Here is a 12,071-nt window from a genome sequence, read left to right on the forward strand (position 1 = left end):
GCTTTACATCAGCCTCTACTTCCCATGGGTCTGTGTCAAGGGTAAGAATCTGACACTGGTCTGGGGAAAATGGTGCCCAGGACACTGCCCCCAAAAATTCTTAGCAGCAGAGAACAGAAAGTGATTTCCAGGAATGTACTCTATCAGTGTCATCTTGGAAACATGGAAATTGCTGCAATATTTCATTACTGGAACATTTACAGGATCCATTTGGTGTGAGGCAAAGAGAGGTAGGGGGAATTAATTCACTTGTGTGCTCTGCAGAGCAGTACTGAGAATCAGATTTAGCTGAGACACCACATGCTCAGAGAGGGCTCTGCAATGTCAGTGTTGGCATCACGACTCAGCCCAGCAGAGGGGCTGCACTCTCCCCCCCTGACATCTCCACTTCAGCCTCAGGGAACAGCAAAAAAGCCATCCTGGAAAAGATCCTGGCATGCAGTGCCCCTTCCAACAAAACACAGATTCACCCCAGGCTCATGCTGACCTACAGGTAAAACAAAGATAAGGAAACAAATTAGACTGAATCCCAAATGCCCTCCTGTGGATACTGCAGACATATTCCACAGGGATCCTTTTCTACCAGTAATGGAGCCAAGGGAGGGATGGGATGAAGGCACTGAGGAGGTTTGGGTGAAAGGGAGCCAGGGCTGGGGTACCAGAACAGGGCAAAATGTTGTCTTTGCTCCACCACTGCTGCAATATCCCCAGCTGGAGACTCCCATCACCCTCAACTCCTGACTCACTCCACAAGGTTTACTTTTAACAGTTCCTCTGAGCTGCTAATGGGTTACAAAGTCATTGGCTGAAAATTGGAAAAGTATTTTCTTTGCTCTCAGGTACAGAATTTCACCAGTGCACTGACCACGCTTTCACAGACTTGTCAGTTACTTTAATCAATTAATTCACTCTCATTCTGTCACAGCCCTACAGATCTGGTCCAGCAGGTTGTTACCTGCTGTAATTCCTAAGTGCTCTTTGAACCAGCAAAAATAAGGCTCAGCTAGAAAGTCCTCTATTTTCTGTGAAATGTAATTTCACCTCTTGTTCCTGGTAGGTGCAAATAGCCCTGAAACACAATATTAAGTGCAGAAAGACTGCCTTGGAGGCTCATTCACAATAAGCAAGACCTTTCTCTCCCATCAAAACTTAAAGAAAAAAAAAAAGGGCCCTGAGTATGTGGGTATGTGTCAGAGTTAAGAATTATTTAGGCAGACAGAAGCCTACTTTCAAAGCTCCTTGGATACCAGCTCTTAAGAGAACTGAGCACCTCAATTAGGCTTCTGTCTGCATCCTCAGATAACCAAGTCTTTAAAAGTCTGGTAGAGACAGACCCAAAGCCACTGGTTATGCACCCTGATACATGTGAAAAACTGCAATGTGTTTTTTTTGAAAAGTGTTTCTGTTTAAACAGCAGGTAATGCCCAACCTGGAACATTTGCCAAATAGCCAACATGACCATCCCAGAGGGAAGTCAGTGCTCCAGGGCCCCAGCCCAGCCACACTCCACAGCTTTTGTTGCTTTAACTTTTGCAATGCACTGTCCCAGCCTCAGGTGTCCCCAGAAAGTGAGAGCTGCAGGGGTGATCCAAGTGGCCAGAGATGGCTCCTCGCACCTTCCCTCCACACCTCCCTGTAGGCACTTTACCCTGTTATTTCCCCAGACTCAGCACACTAGCTCATCCTAGCTTGGGGGAATAAAAAAAATCCTTATTTCAGTGGGCTCATGAATCCACACTGATTTCTGGAGGGGTCTTTGCTATTCCATAGCCAGGGGACTTCTGTCTGTGCACATGCCTTGTTCCCCTGGGATGGGCTGCCACCCCTGGCCCCAGCTGTGGTGCAGCTGGTCAGGCTTTTGCCAGAAGGGCTGAGATTTGGCTGTACAGCAAATCACCTGGCAGCACTCCCTCACTCCTCAGTGGGATAAAGGGGCTGGAGAGCAGCTCCCAACCAGCTCCTCCCTTGAGTGGGGGTCTCAGCAATTAGCCTGACTGGGAGAAGAAACCTTTTAGGGTATGCACTGGCTGCAGATGAGCAGGATGATTCACACCTGCCTGTCTGCAGGATGAGGTGGGTTCCTGGAGCTCTCTGCAGAGCCACACAGTGCACTAACAGCAGGCTTGTGTCTAATAATAATGCTCTGCCAGCAATTAAAAATATAACTCCATTTAAGGGTGAGATACACAGCTTGGGGTAGAGACTGTAGGATGTAAAAAATGACACCAGTGGGTATTTTAAGACAAAGCAGCTGAAGGCACAAGCTGGCTGCACAGCACAGCACAGATCCCTCCCCCGCGCTCAGTGGCCACTTCTGACCCCTCAGAGGACCAAAGCAAAACCTGACCCGACACTGCCTGTGAGCAGCAGCTGCTGGAGACACTGGGAGGTTTGCCCCATCCTTGGTTTGGGGCCAAATGGGCAGGTTTTGGGGATGGGAGGCTGGGATTTGCACGGGGCAGAGCTCCCAGTGTCCCACAGAGCCCACCCTGCACCCAGGGACAGCCATCTGTAATTGTGAGCAGGTGGGCAAGGCCCCAGTGTTGCTTTAGGAGCTCAGGGGGTTACCAGCTATGCTCTGGAGAAGCTTTAGCAACAAATGGAGCAAATCAATCCTCAGTTCTATTTCCATGTCTGTGACCTTGCTGTAGGCCATCACTCAGACCTGTCTGAGCTCACCTGAGGAAAGGCAGGGGGAGTTTTATGTGATAAAATTGAACAGAGAGGGATAATAGATAATACTGACAGTTACAGAATTCCCTTGGAAAAATGAAGAGCTAATGAAAGAGCAATATACTCAGAGACAAAAAAAGAATTTGCACACAGCCCAAGACAAGTCAGGGCTCCCAGCCAACCTAATTTCAGTGCAACAGCTGAGAGTGTCTTAGAAAGTGGAATGAGTAACTCCAGACTCAGCGTCAACATTTCTGGAAAAGTTCCTCTCCAGCACATTTTGGCTTTAGAGAGGAGCAAGACACTTGTTCAGAGCCTCTCCCTACCAGGCCCATCTGTCCCCTCCTGGCCACAGGCTCAGCCTGCTGCCCTGAACAGCACAGGCACTGGCTTTGCCTCTCCCTCCTGCCTTCTCACCACACTGACAGGGGACATCCCCAGGCTCTCTGTAAATCAGAGGCATTCAAAGGAGAGCAGATCTTAATCCCATGCAGTTCAGCAGGAGGTCAGAGTCTTTGAAAAGCCAATTCCTATTCCCATCACACAGTTTAGAAAATATTAAAAGGCTACTGGAAATTGCAGTATGAAATGCAGTATATACAGTATCTGGGATCAAAATGTACTGCTGATAGCTCTAATTTAAATCAGTAGTTTAAGTGTGCAAGGAATCACAGAATTAAAGACAGAATCTCTGAGTCAATGGGAACCACAGGTCAGGATCCCAGATTTCACACCATGTGTCTGTAACCCCAGACCCTGCTGGGCTCAGTGATGCTCTTGCTGGGGGACTGTGGATACAGGGAAAAAATAAAACCCAAATAAACCAGCAAAAAACCCTACCTGGCTTGTTTTTTCCTACCTTGGAGACACAGACTTCTCCCAGGCAGAAGCTTTTAGGGATAACATTCCCAAATCAGTGGAAGATGCCTGCCCATCCTTTCCTATTGGTTGCCATGGTGAGAGATGACGGAGCCCGAGCTGGGTATAAACGAGGGAGTTCAGGGAAGGGATTCAGCAGAGGCAGAGGGAGGTGAGTGCTGGCAAAGCACTGCCTGACTCTGTCACCAGACCTGTCACCACCCAGGACCTGGCTGGAGGTAAGTGCTGGCTGTGGGAGGGCTCAGCATGGGCATGTGCAGCCTCATGTAAGGACTGATTAGCAGTCACTAAATGAGCTTATTCTTGAGTGAATGAAAGGAAAGTTAGTTATTGTTAGAGAGAGAGGAAAAAGGAATTAGTAAACCAGCTCAATTGAATGGAGGGGCTGCTCTGAGCACTCCCTGGGCAGGAGAGAGCCCTGCAGCAAGCCTCAGAGAGCACTTTGGGATCTAAAGGAGGGATGTGCTCAAGTAATTTGTGGCTGTTGCTAAACAGCAACACAGCCCAGAGAGTATCAAAAGACTACAGGACATTGTACCATGAGGATCATCATCTACTACTCACTGGCTCTGGCTCAAATCAGTTTAAATATTTAAATTTGTTAGGCAGGCAGTGTCTTTTTTCTGTCTTTGTTCTTACTATTCATATATTTGTGTTTCCCTAAAGGCACTGCTTTTATATTTCACCAACCTACAGATTTCACATTTAAGATGCTGATATTGCAGTGTGAGATGCTGCAGGAACAGAAAGAGTTTATACTTTATGAAGCAAGGAAGGTACAGAAAATGCAGTGACAATTTGAAACAGTGAATTAACCATCATGGAGCCTTCTAAATGGCATTTAGGTGTAAAATCAAAATATCTGTTGATTGGCAGCTTCACAAGGCAAGCTGGAGCTAGTTTAATCATCCCTTTATGCTAATCACACTTGCAGTATCATTTTTATTTTGTGGGAAACAAAAAGCTAAAATAGCTTTAATAGCTAATAATCACTTTATGTTAATCACATTTGCAGTATCATTTTTATTTTGTGGGAATCAAAAAGCTAAAATAGCTTCTGATATAGACAAGCAGCCACAGAGATTTTATAAGAAATACAACTGGAGCAAAAAGTATACCCTGTGCTCCAGCTGGATGTTTTTGTTATGAAGCAGAGTGGTACAGTAGTCTGGGCAACAGCAGGATTTGTCTTTTGTAATTTTAGCATGTAACCTTAGTGAGGCGGGATAGTTTTGAGTCAAATCTAAGGAAGAGAAAGGAAAGACTTTATGGATGTCAGCATCCTTTGAGCTCTGACACGAATCAGAAACCTGAGCCTCTCCCTGCCTGTGGTTTCAGGGGCACGATGAACATCGAGGTGCACAACATCACCTACACCAGTGCCACGGTGTCCTGGGCCATGAGCAGCCCCTGCCCAGAGAACTACTACCACGTCATGTACCGCCCCAACTGGAACAGCGTCTTCGCCGGCTACCTGCGGCAGAACTTCCACCGCGAGGAGCGCGTGCCGCACCCGCTCAGCTCCCTGGTGCTGCACCGCCTCACGCCCTCCACCATCTACGTGCTCTGCATCACCTGCAAGAACTCCTACCCCTCCAGCAACCACTGCACCACCTTCCACACGCTGGACAAAATCCCCCTGGTTTTCGGCGGCTCCAAGCACGAGCCCACCACGTCCATGTGGATGGTGAGCAGCCTCCTGCTCCTCTGCTTCCTCGCCCTGCTGGCCTACGGCTGCCTGCAGTTCTGGTCTGCTCGCTGCCACTGGGCTGCCAGGCTGAAGCACCCCGACTGCAGCTCTGAAGAAGTGGGGGAAGGAAGTGGCTCACCAGAGGAGCCACTGGGTGATGGACTGAGAGAGGAGCTGCTGGAAGTGCCCATGACCACTGTGCTGATGAGGAGCTCCAGTTTTGTGAAGGAGAGCCCGTATAACTCCCCTCACTGCTTTTTCTCCTATAAAAGCAGCGATGATAAAAGGGCCATCCTGCCACAGCATGGCCTTCAATGAAAGCAAAAGGAAACAAAATCTTGCTTAGAGGTTTGGTTTGTCCTGCTCTTCCCCAGCTCTTGCCAAGAGGACTGTCTGTGTGTCCATGGCAGCTGTCTGTCCCAGGGTAGAACATGAGGCATAGACATTGGTCACAGGGAGAAAGATTTTTGTCAAGTGACAAAAATGCTCTCATTTACTGAGGATTTTTAAAAAAGAAACCAAGTCAGCTCTCTGGGAACAGCCAAGCTTGGCAGACTGTAGTGTCATTAGCTCATGTGCATCAGTGCTGTAGGTTCACCTCAGAGTCATCAATCAATGTGCATAAGAAATAAACTCCACTCAAGTAGTTTCACACTTGAGTGCCCCTCCACTAGCATCACAGCCCAAGCCTTTGTAATGCCTGCATAAACAGTCATTGCAGCCTGAGAAAAAAGCTTTTTGTCAGTATTAAGTAGTGCACACACAAGTATTTTAGTAATTCCCATTCTGAACAGAAAATGGGATTCCTGAAGTGGTACCTTCCTTGGGGAGCATCACTGCATCAGAGCACCAACTTGCTCACTTGCCTGTGCATTTAGATGGATTTGATTCAGTTTCAGTGCCAACACCAAGCAAGAGCAGTGCTGACACCCCTTAACATGGGCATTTTATGGAGAAGAATATGGAAAAACAACAGCAACAGCACATGAATCTGTTTCTTGCATGTTTGTTAGGTTGCACACAGCGATGTGACCCTGCTCATTCACACCCACCACTCTGTAAATGAACCAGTCCTTGTGTTTATTTCTCTTCCTAAATAAATATTTCCAACACCCACCCCTCTGGCTGTTGTGGCTCATTTACTGACCTTGGACCCGTAGAGGTAATAGGGCTGGACGTTGGCTGGCTTGTCCCGCTGGGGCTCCTGTGTGAAGGGGATGGCTGTCCTCACAAACCTGCAGCAGGCACGGGAGATGGGGAGGGAAGTGGTCAGAGGCTGGATAACTGACACTGCATGGTCTGGGATGACGTGCAGTTGCAGGCTAGTTAGAATTCATCACTTGAGCTACAACAACAGGAATGAAAAATCCTGCCACAATCTTAAAACTTACCAAAACAGAGATTTCTTCTCATTTTTGGCAGGCAAGAAAACAGTATCTGAGCAGCCACCAGAACTCTCCTTCTGAGCAAACCAACCCTCAGCCACTTCATTTACTGTCTAACTACTGTTTGAATTTGTTACTAATATTTTCAGGACAAAAGGAAGATGGTGGGGTTCAAACTCATTTTAAGAGCAACTGCTGCATCCCACAGGGAGCACAAACCTCTCCACAATGCACATCAATTTTAAGTGGCAGGTTTGACGTTGTGGAAAGCAAAGCAGGGTCTCCAGGCGGCCTTGCTGTCCCTCCTCACCTGTTGGTGGATCCGTTGTAGCAGTAGTTGGGCAGGAAGTCGAAGTTGAGCTCCCAGAAGACGTGCAGGGTGATGCGCCCATAGGGCGCGGACACGTTGTGGTTGGCCTCGCGGAACATGGCATCGAAGCTGTCCAGGGTCATGTGCTTGCACAGCAGCCTGTGCGTCAGGCGATTGATTTCCAAGAGCCACTCCAGCTCCTGCAGCACATAAAGCAGCAGAAAATGCAACAGAAACAGCTGATTTAATTGCCAGGGGAATGGTTTTTTATCCACACGCGTGCAGAACTAAATACATCAATTTAACTCAGCAGCCAAGGCCAATTGCACTTCCTCCCAAGGGGGTCCTGGTCCAGTGTTTTGTGAAGCTGCAGGAAGCAAAATTAATTTGTGCCCCACTGAGCACTGGCTGGCTTTCACCTCAGAATCCTCCAAAGGTGGAAACTGGTAATTTTACACTACTTGACTCTGATGCTCCTGTATCATATCAAAGACAGCAAATCCTGTACACACATGAACAATGTCACAGCCACCTTCATCCAGCTGGGAATTAAAGCAAGATTTCCTTCCCCCAGTTTACAGGACTCTCTTCTATGAGCTCTGCAAAGTCTAACTGCTGTCACCTTATGATTTACACAGATACTTAATGGTCTGATAATAATGCAATTAAAGCTCCATAAACAGAAACAGTAAGGACTCAGCAGCATAAAGGAAGATACATGACTGGTTGAAACCCACTGCAGGGGAACTCAAAACAGCACACAGTTGACTGTGCATCCCCAGCAGTGTATTAGTCTCCCTGCTCATCCTCAGAGTCAATAGAAGTTCTTACCACGATGGACGTCAGGTCCTCGCTCTCGAAGCGGCTGATGGCCTGGTCCAATGATTTGTACATGGCTGCAGAGATGCGCTGGGTAATGAGCCTGTTCAGGTCAATTGATCTGCCCAGCAGCTGGCAAAAGAAAAGATTTCCATGTTATATACTGATGGGGACAAGGTATTTCATTTTTTACTCCACACACAAATTAAAACCAAACCTCAAAGTCTGCTTAAACGTGAAAGTGGTGGCACAAGTAGATTACTTAAGAAGGAATGAGGGAAATGTGGAACATAACTCATTTTTGTGTCATGATGAGTACTGGAGCCTGCTGCTTGCACTGTACCTGGACGTGCCTCTGCTTGAGCAGCGTTTCGTAGCGGTTGGAGGGGGGGTATGGGATGATCACCCCGTAATTCTTGCACTCAGCCCGGAAACGTTTGTCCAGTAAAACACTGAAAAAGGGAAGCAGTGTCAGGAAAATAGAAATGTACACTATCAGCTTCTTTATGAGTCTTTCCAGAGTTGTTTCAGCCCTTTTAATCTTGGCTCGGAATTGCAAGAAATCTCTGCACACTAAATCACAGAGCAGGAGTTGTTTTCTGGGGACTTTCCTGCTTGTCTTTTGTGGCTAAAACATCCAAAAATATATAAAAATGTGCTGAAAGATAACAGTGCCAGGTACTGGGTGCTTCCCCTGGTGTGCTCCCTCCTTGAAGATCTGCTGTGGGAACATTTGGTTGGTGATGGTGATTGTCCTCCTTCTCTAAGGCCAAATGTGACCTAGAGACAGAACTTGCTGTCACATGGAAGAACTTGGTTCACCTCTGGGGCCATGAGAACAAGACTCTCACTAGATTTCATCCATGCCCTTTAAATTGGTAAGGAGGATATGCCACAAAGGTTCTATCTCATCTCCCCAAAGGGAGAACAAGTCCTGCTGCTTTACTAGGGTGAGGACAAGTGCATATTCCTGTTTTGTAGAGATGGGAGGCTTCCAGTCCTCTGCCTGGTACAGAAACAGAAGTCAAGCAAGGACATGCCTGTAATAAGCTCAGTTTGCTTTTCTGAAGCTCTCACAAACTGTACTCTGACTGCTGCTCCGGATGCCAATTATTATTTTTTCACTTTTAACTGTGTCTCCTTAATTAATTTTCTCCATCTACATTGGTCTGACGTGGACAGCCAGCTCTGGGGGACAGGGATGATCTATGTTGTGTCTTCTTGCGGTGGCTGCTCCCTGAGGGAAATCTTTTGGTTAACAGCAATTTGGATGCAGCGATATCATCAGTCACCATCAGCAGTCAGGCTCTCCTACCTGCCAGCCATCGCTTTGTAATAGGCAAAGATCTGATCTGCCAGCTTGTACACAAATTGATCAAAGCACAAATTCACCTGGGGGAGAAAAAACAAGACTTGGTGAGGGTGTCACCAGCACAGAGCAGCTCCTTCCTACGCATGCAAGATCAATACAACCCAACAGAGATCCTTCATTTAATACAAATATATATTAAAGGTCACACCATCTTAAAAAAACCACACTGCACTTCTCACATTGCTGAAGGTAAGCAGAAAATGGCAGTTACATTTCTCTCTTTATAGTTTCTGCATGTTCTTACAGGTCCTGGTCCCCCACCCTCAATCGCCCTTCCCTCTCAGGGAATTTCTTGTTTTCCTCTGATGTCTCAAACCCTCTGCTCATCAGACTCTGCCATGTCCCCAGTGTTTGACAGCTTTTGGCTTCCATGGCTCCCTACAGGTACAGCTGAGCTGAAGCCATTAATCAGGAGAGTCTGTAGGGTCTCTGGAAATGCTAATCTTCTTGAAAACTTCTCAGTCTGATGGAATATTTCTTTCAGGAGAAAGGTGCCTATAATGAATTGCTGGGTCAATCAGGGCAGTGTGACTCCTGTGAGCTTTTTTCATACAATAAAGATGAAGATAACTTACTTCAGCTTCTATTTCATCATACAGGAACTGCTTTTTGAACTTGGTCAAAGCATAGTATGCACTGTCATTGTAGAGGTCCAGGGGGTACAGCACATACCTGAGGACAAGAACACAGACCACATCTAAAATGAGCTTTGGAGCTTATCAGCATAAACTGCAGCCAGTCCACGTCATGCCCTGCCTGGTGTAAAAAAAATGGCTTTTCTCTGACTTCATGCCTATCACTGCCACCCCCTGCAGCCCCTCAAATAATCCCTCTTTATCCCTGGGTTCTGCAGGAAGCAGTCACAACCAACCTGGAAGTGAGCTAAGTACGAGCTGTTCAATCAACACTTGCTTCTTCTCTGCCCTTAAAAAAGCTTTCACCCTGCCCTCACTCCAGAGAGTGCTCTGACAATGTCCATGCAACCAAGTTTTCCTAACAAGGAAAACATTATGAAGACGATGACACTTGCAAAGCAGCAATTCCTCGTATCATTTATCCCACATACAAAAAGAAGTTGAGGTGGCGTAGCCTGGGCCCACCCCCTTTGGTGACACATCTGTTTCACTGCTGCATGCAGGTGACAGTGCCACCCTGTCCTGCCCACATCCCAACAGCTGCCAGCTGCTGTTTATGACACATGAAGAGGTGCCAGTGCCAGGAAGTCGCCCCTGTGTCTGCCAACGAGGTGCTCACACAGCACCACTCATGTGACAGCAGAGCAAGGAACATCCATTTACCTCCCACACCAAAAACACTGCTCATCACCAGCCTCCCCTTCTTCCTGAACAAAACCCCAAACCCCAGCACGTGCACGGTCCCAGCAGAGCCCACCAGCCCTTACTCCATCATGGAGGGTTCTTTGGTTTCCAGAATATGGTCTGTGAGGATCCAGGGCATGGACATCTCGATGGGGAACTGGATGCGGCGGCCCATGGTCAGCTCCAAGAAGAACTCCCTGAACCACAGCTGGGACAGGTCACAGCACTGCTGCAGAGCCTCTGGAAAGCACAGAGGATCCATGTCACCCCCTGGGGATGGCAGTGAGGGCATGGCACAGGAGGCAGCTGCTGCAGCCATCTCCATGACAGACCCAATACTGGCCAGGAGCAATTTAAAGGCCAGATTAAGGGACGTGGGGACCCTTAATCCCTTAACATGGGTCACATGGCTTTTGGGCACAGGACATTTTTCTAGGATGTCTCTGGTTTTAAACCCAGACCACGTCCATGCTGCCTGAGCACTTGGTAATGCAAGAAGAAGGAAGGGATCACCCCTTCTGCTCTAGAGGGCCACAGTGAGAACATTGGAATAACTCAGAGTTATTCTGGAAGACTTCTTCTGTGTCCAGTGGCTCAGTTTGTCTGGGACAGAAGGAAAGTCCACTCCTAGAAAATAATCACCCACCTGCAGCTATTTGCTCTTGCTGACAGCCCTGTTCACATAATGAGTACTACACAGAAGCACGCCCAAACCAGGCAGAAGTAGGATATTTGGGAAAAATCAAGGAAAATCTTCTGCTTAGGTCAATGAGGAGCAAAGCTGATGTGCTTTTGCCTTTCTGAGCATGCAAGGGCTGGGTTCAAGCCTCCCCCTGACATAAACTCACCACTGATGTTGAGAAGGTGGGTGAAGAAGAAGGACTGCTTGTGGAACTCCTCAATGGCCAAGACTATTGGCCCATCCAAGCTGCTCCTCAGAGTCTTCTTTGAGCCACTCTTGTCTGCTATGAGGGACTCCAGCATGGTCCTCACCATGTAAAGCTTTGGAAAAAAGGTGACATGCAGTTACCACTCTCCAGACACCATCACACACGGCCTTGGTGCTCTGGGAACAAAAAGTAACACTTCTCCAAGGTGGTGACCACCCTCTGCACACATATGCCAATATCCTTCAGAGTCAGAGATAATTAAACCCATGAAAGAAGAGGCTTTGGGAATTATACAACAAATTAGGCAACAAAGCAACATTTAACACACAACAGCATGAAGACTTTGTGGAACAGAGCATGGAAACAGCTGCTAACCCGCAGGGTGGGAGACTCCTACATGGCTCTAAGACCATTAATTCCCCACACAGGAGACAGACATTCACATACCTGTGTGCTCGATGGTCCTACTGCTCGTCGTGGGACTTTTATATCAAATCCACCTTTGGGATCCTTCTCCCCTCTCAGGCAAGGATCATTTGGAGGCTCCCGACCTCCCTCCCAGTCACAGATGGTCTTCCGAATCGCCTGAAGGACACTGGGGCGGGGGAGAGGGAGAGCAGGGCTTAAATTTGATTTTACTTCAAGATGAAAATACCTGTGGCTGTGCACATATGAGAGGAAAGGTGGGATCATACACAGCTGGCATTGCTGGGATGATGCCCAAAAGTTATCTC

General features: G+C 47.6%; 2 protein-coding genes across 5 annotated transcripts in view; one reads left to right on the forward strand and one right to left on the reverse strand.

Moving 5' to 3' along the window:
- The window catches only part of CYFIP2 (cytoplasmic FMR1 interacting protein 2), a 49,888-nt gene that overhangs the window by 15,871 nt on the left and 21,946 nt on the right, over window positions 1-12,071 (reverse strand). For all 4 annotated transcript variants that reach the window (XM_064725193.1, XM_064725194.1, XM_064725195.1 and 1 more), the window contains exons 15-23: window positions 11,785-11,932; window positions 11,296-11,449; window positions 10,531-10,687; window positions 9,704-9,800; window positions 9,072-9,148; window positions 8,100-8,208; window positions 7,769-7,888; window positions 6,938-7,137; window positions 6,390-6,477 (exon numbers count right to left, since the gene is read on the reverse strand). In XM_064725193.1, the coding sequence (XP_064581263.1) occupies window positions 6,390-6,477; window positions 6,938-7,137; window positions 7,769-7,888; window positions 8,100-8,208; window positions 9,072-9,148; window positions 9,704-9,800; window positions 10,531-10,687; window positions 11,296-11,449; window positions 11,785-11,932 (1,150 nt within the window). The remainder of the gene's footprint in view (window positions 1-6,389; window positions 6,478-6,937; window positions 7,138-7,768; window positions 7,889-8,099; window positions 8,209-9,071; window positions 9,149-9,703; window positions 9,801-10,530; window positions 10,688-11,295; window positions 11,450-11,784; window positions 11,933-12,071) is intronic.
- Window positions 3,687-6,357, forward strand: FNDC9 (fibronectin type III domain containing 9). Its single transcript, XM_064724921.1, has 2 exons — window positions 3,687-3,770; window positions 4,891-6,357. The coding sequence occupies exon 2, from the start codon at window positions 4,898-4,900 to the stop codon at window positions 5,558-5,560; it is 663 nt and encodes a 220-aa protein (XP_064580991.1). The 5' UTR covers window positions 3,687-3,770; window positions 4,891-4,897; the 3' UTR covers window positions 5,561-6,357.

Source organism: Zonotrichia leucophrys, chromosome 13 (genome assembly GCF_028769735.1).
Source record: "Zonotrichia leucophrys gambelii isolate GWCS_2022_RI chromosome 13, RI_Zleu_2.0, whole genome shotgun sequence".
NCBI lineage: Eukaryota > Metazoa > Chordata > Aves > Passeriformes > Passerellidae > Zonotrichia > Zonotrichia leucophrys.

Bases quoted from the DNA above. Each gene is read 5' to 3' on its own strand.
- FNDC9 (XM_064724921.1), top strand. From the start codon at position 4,898: ATGAACATCGAGGTGCACAACATCACCTACACCAGTGCCACGGTGTCC.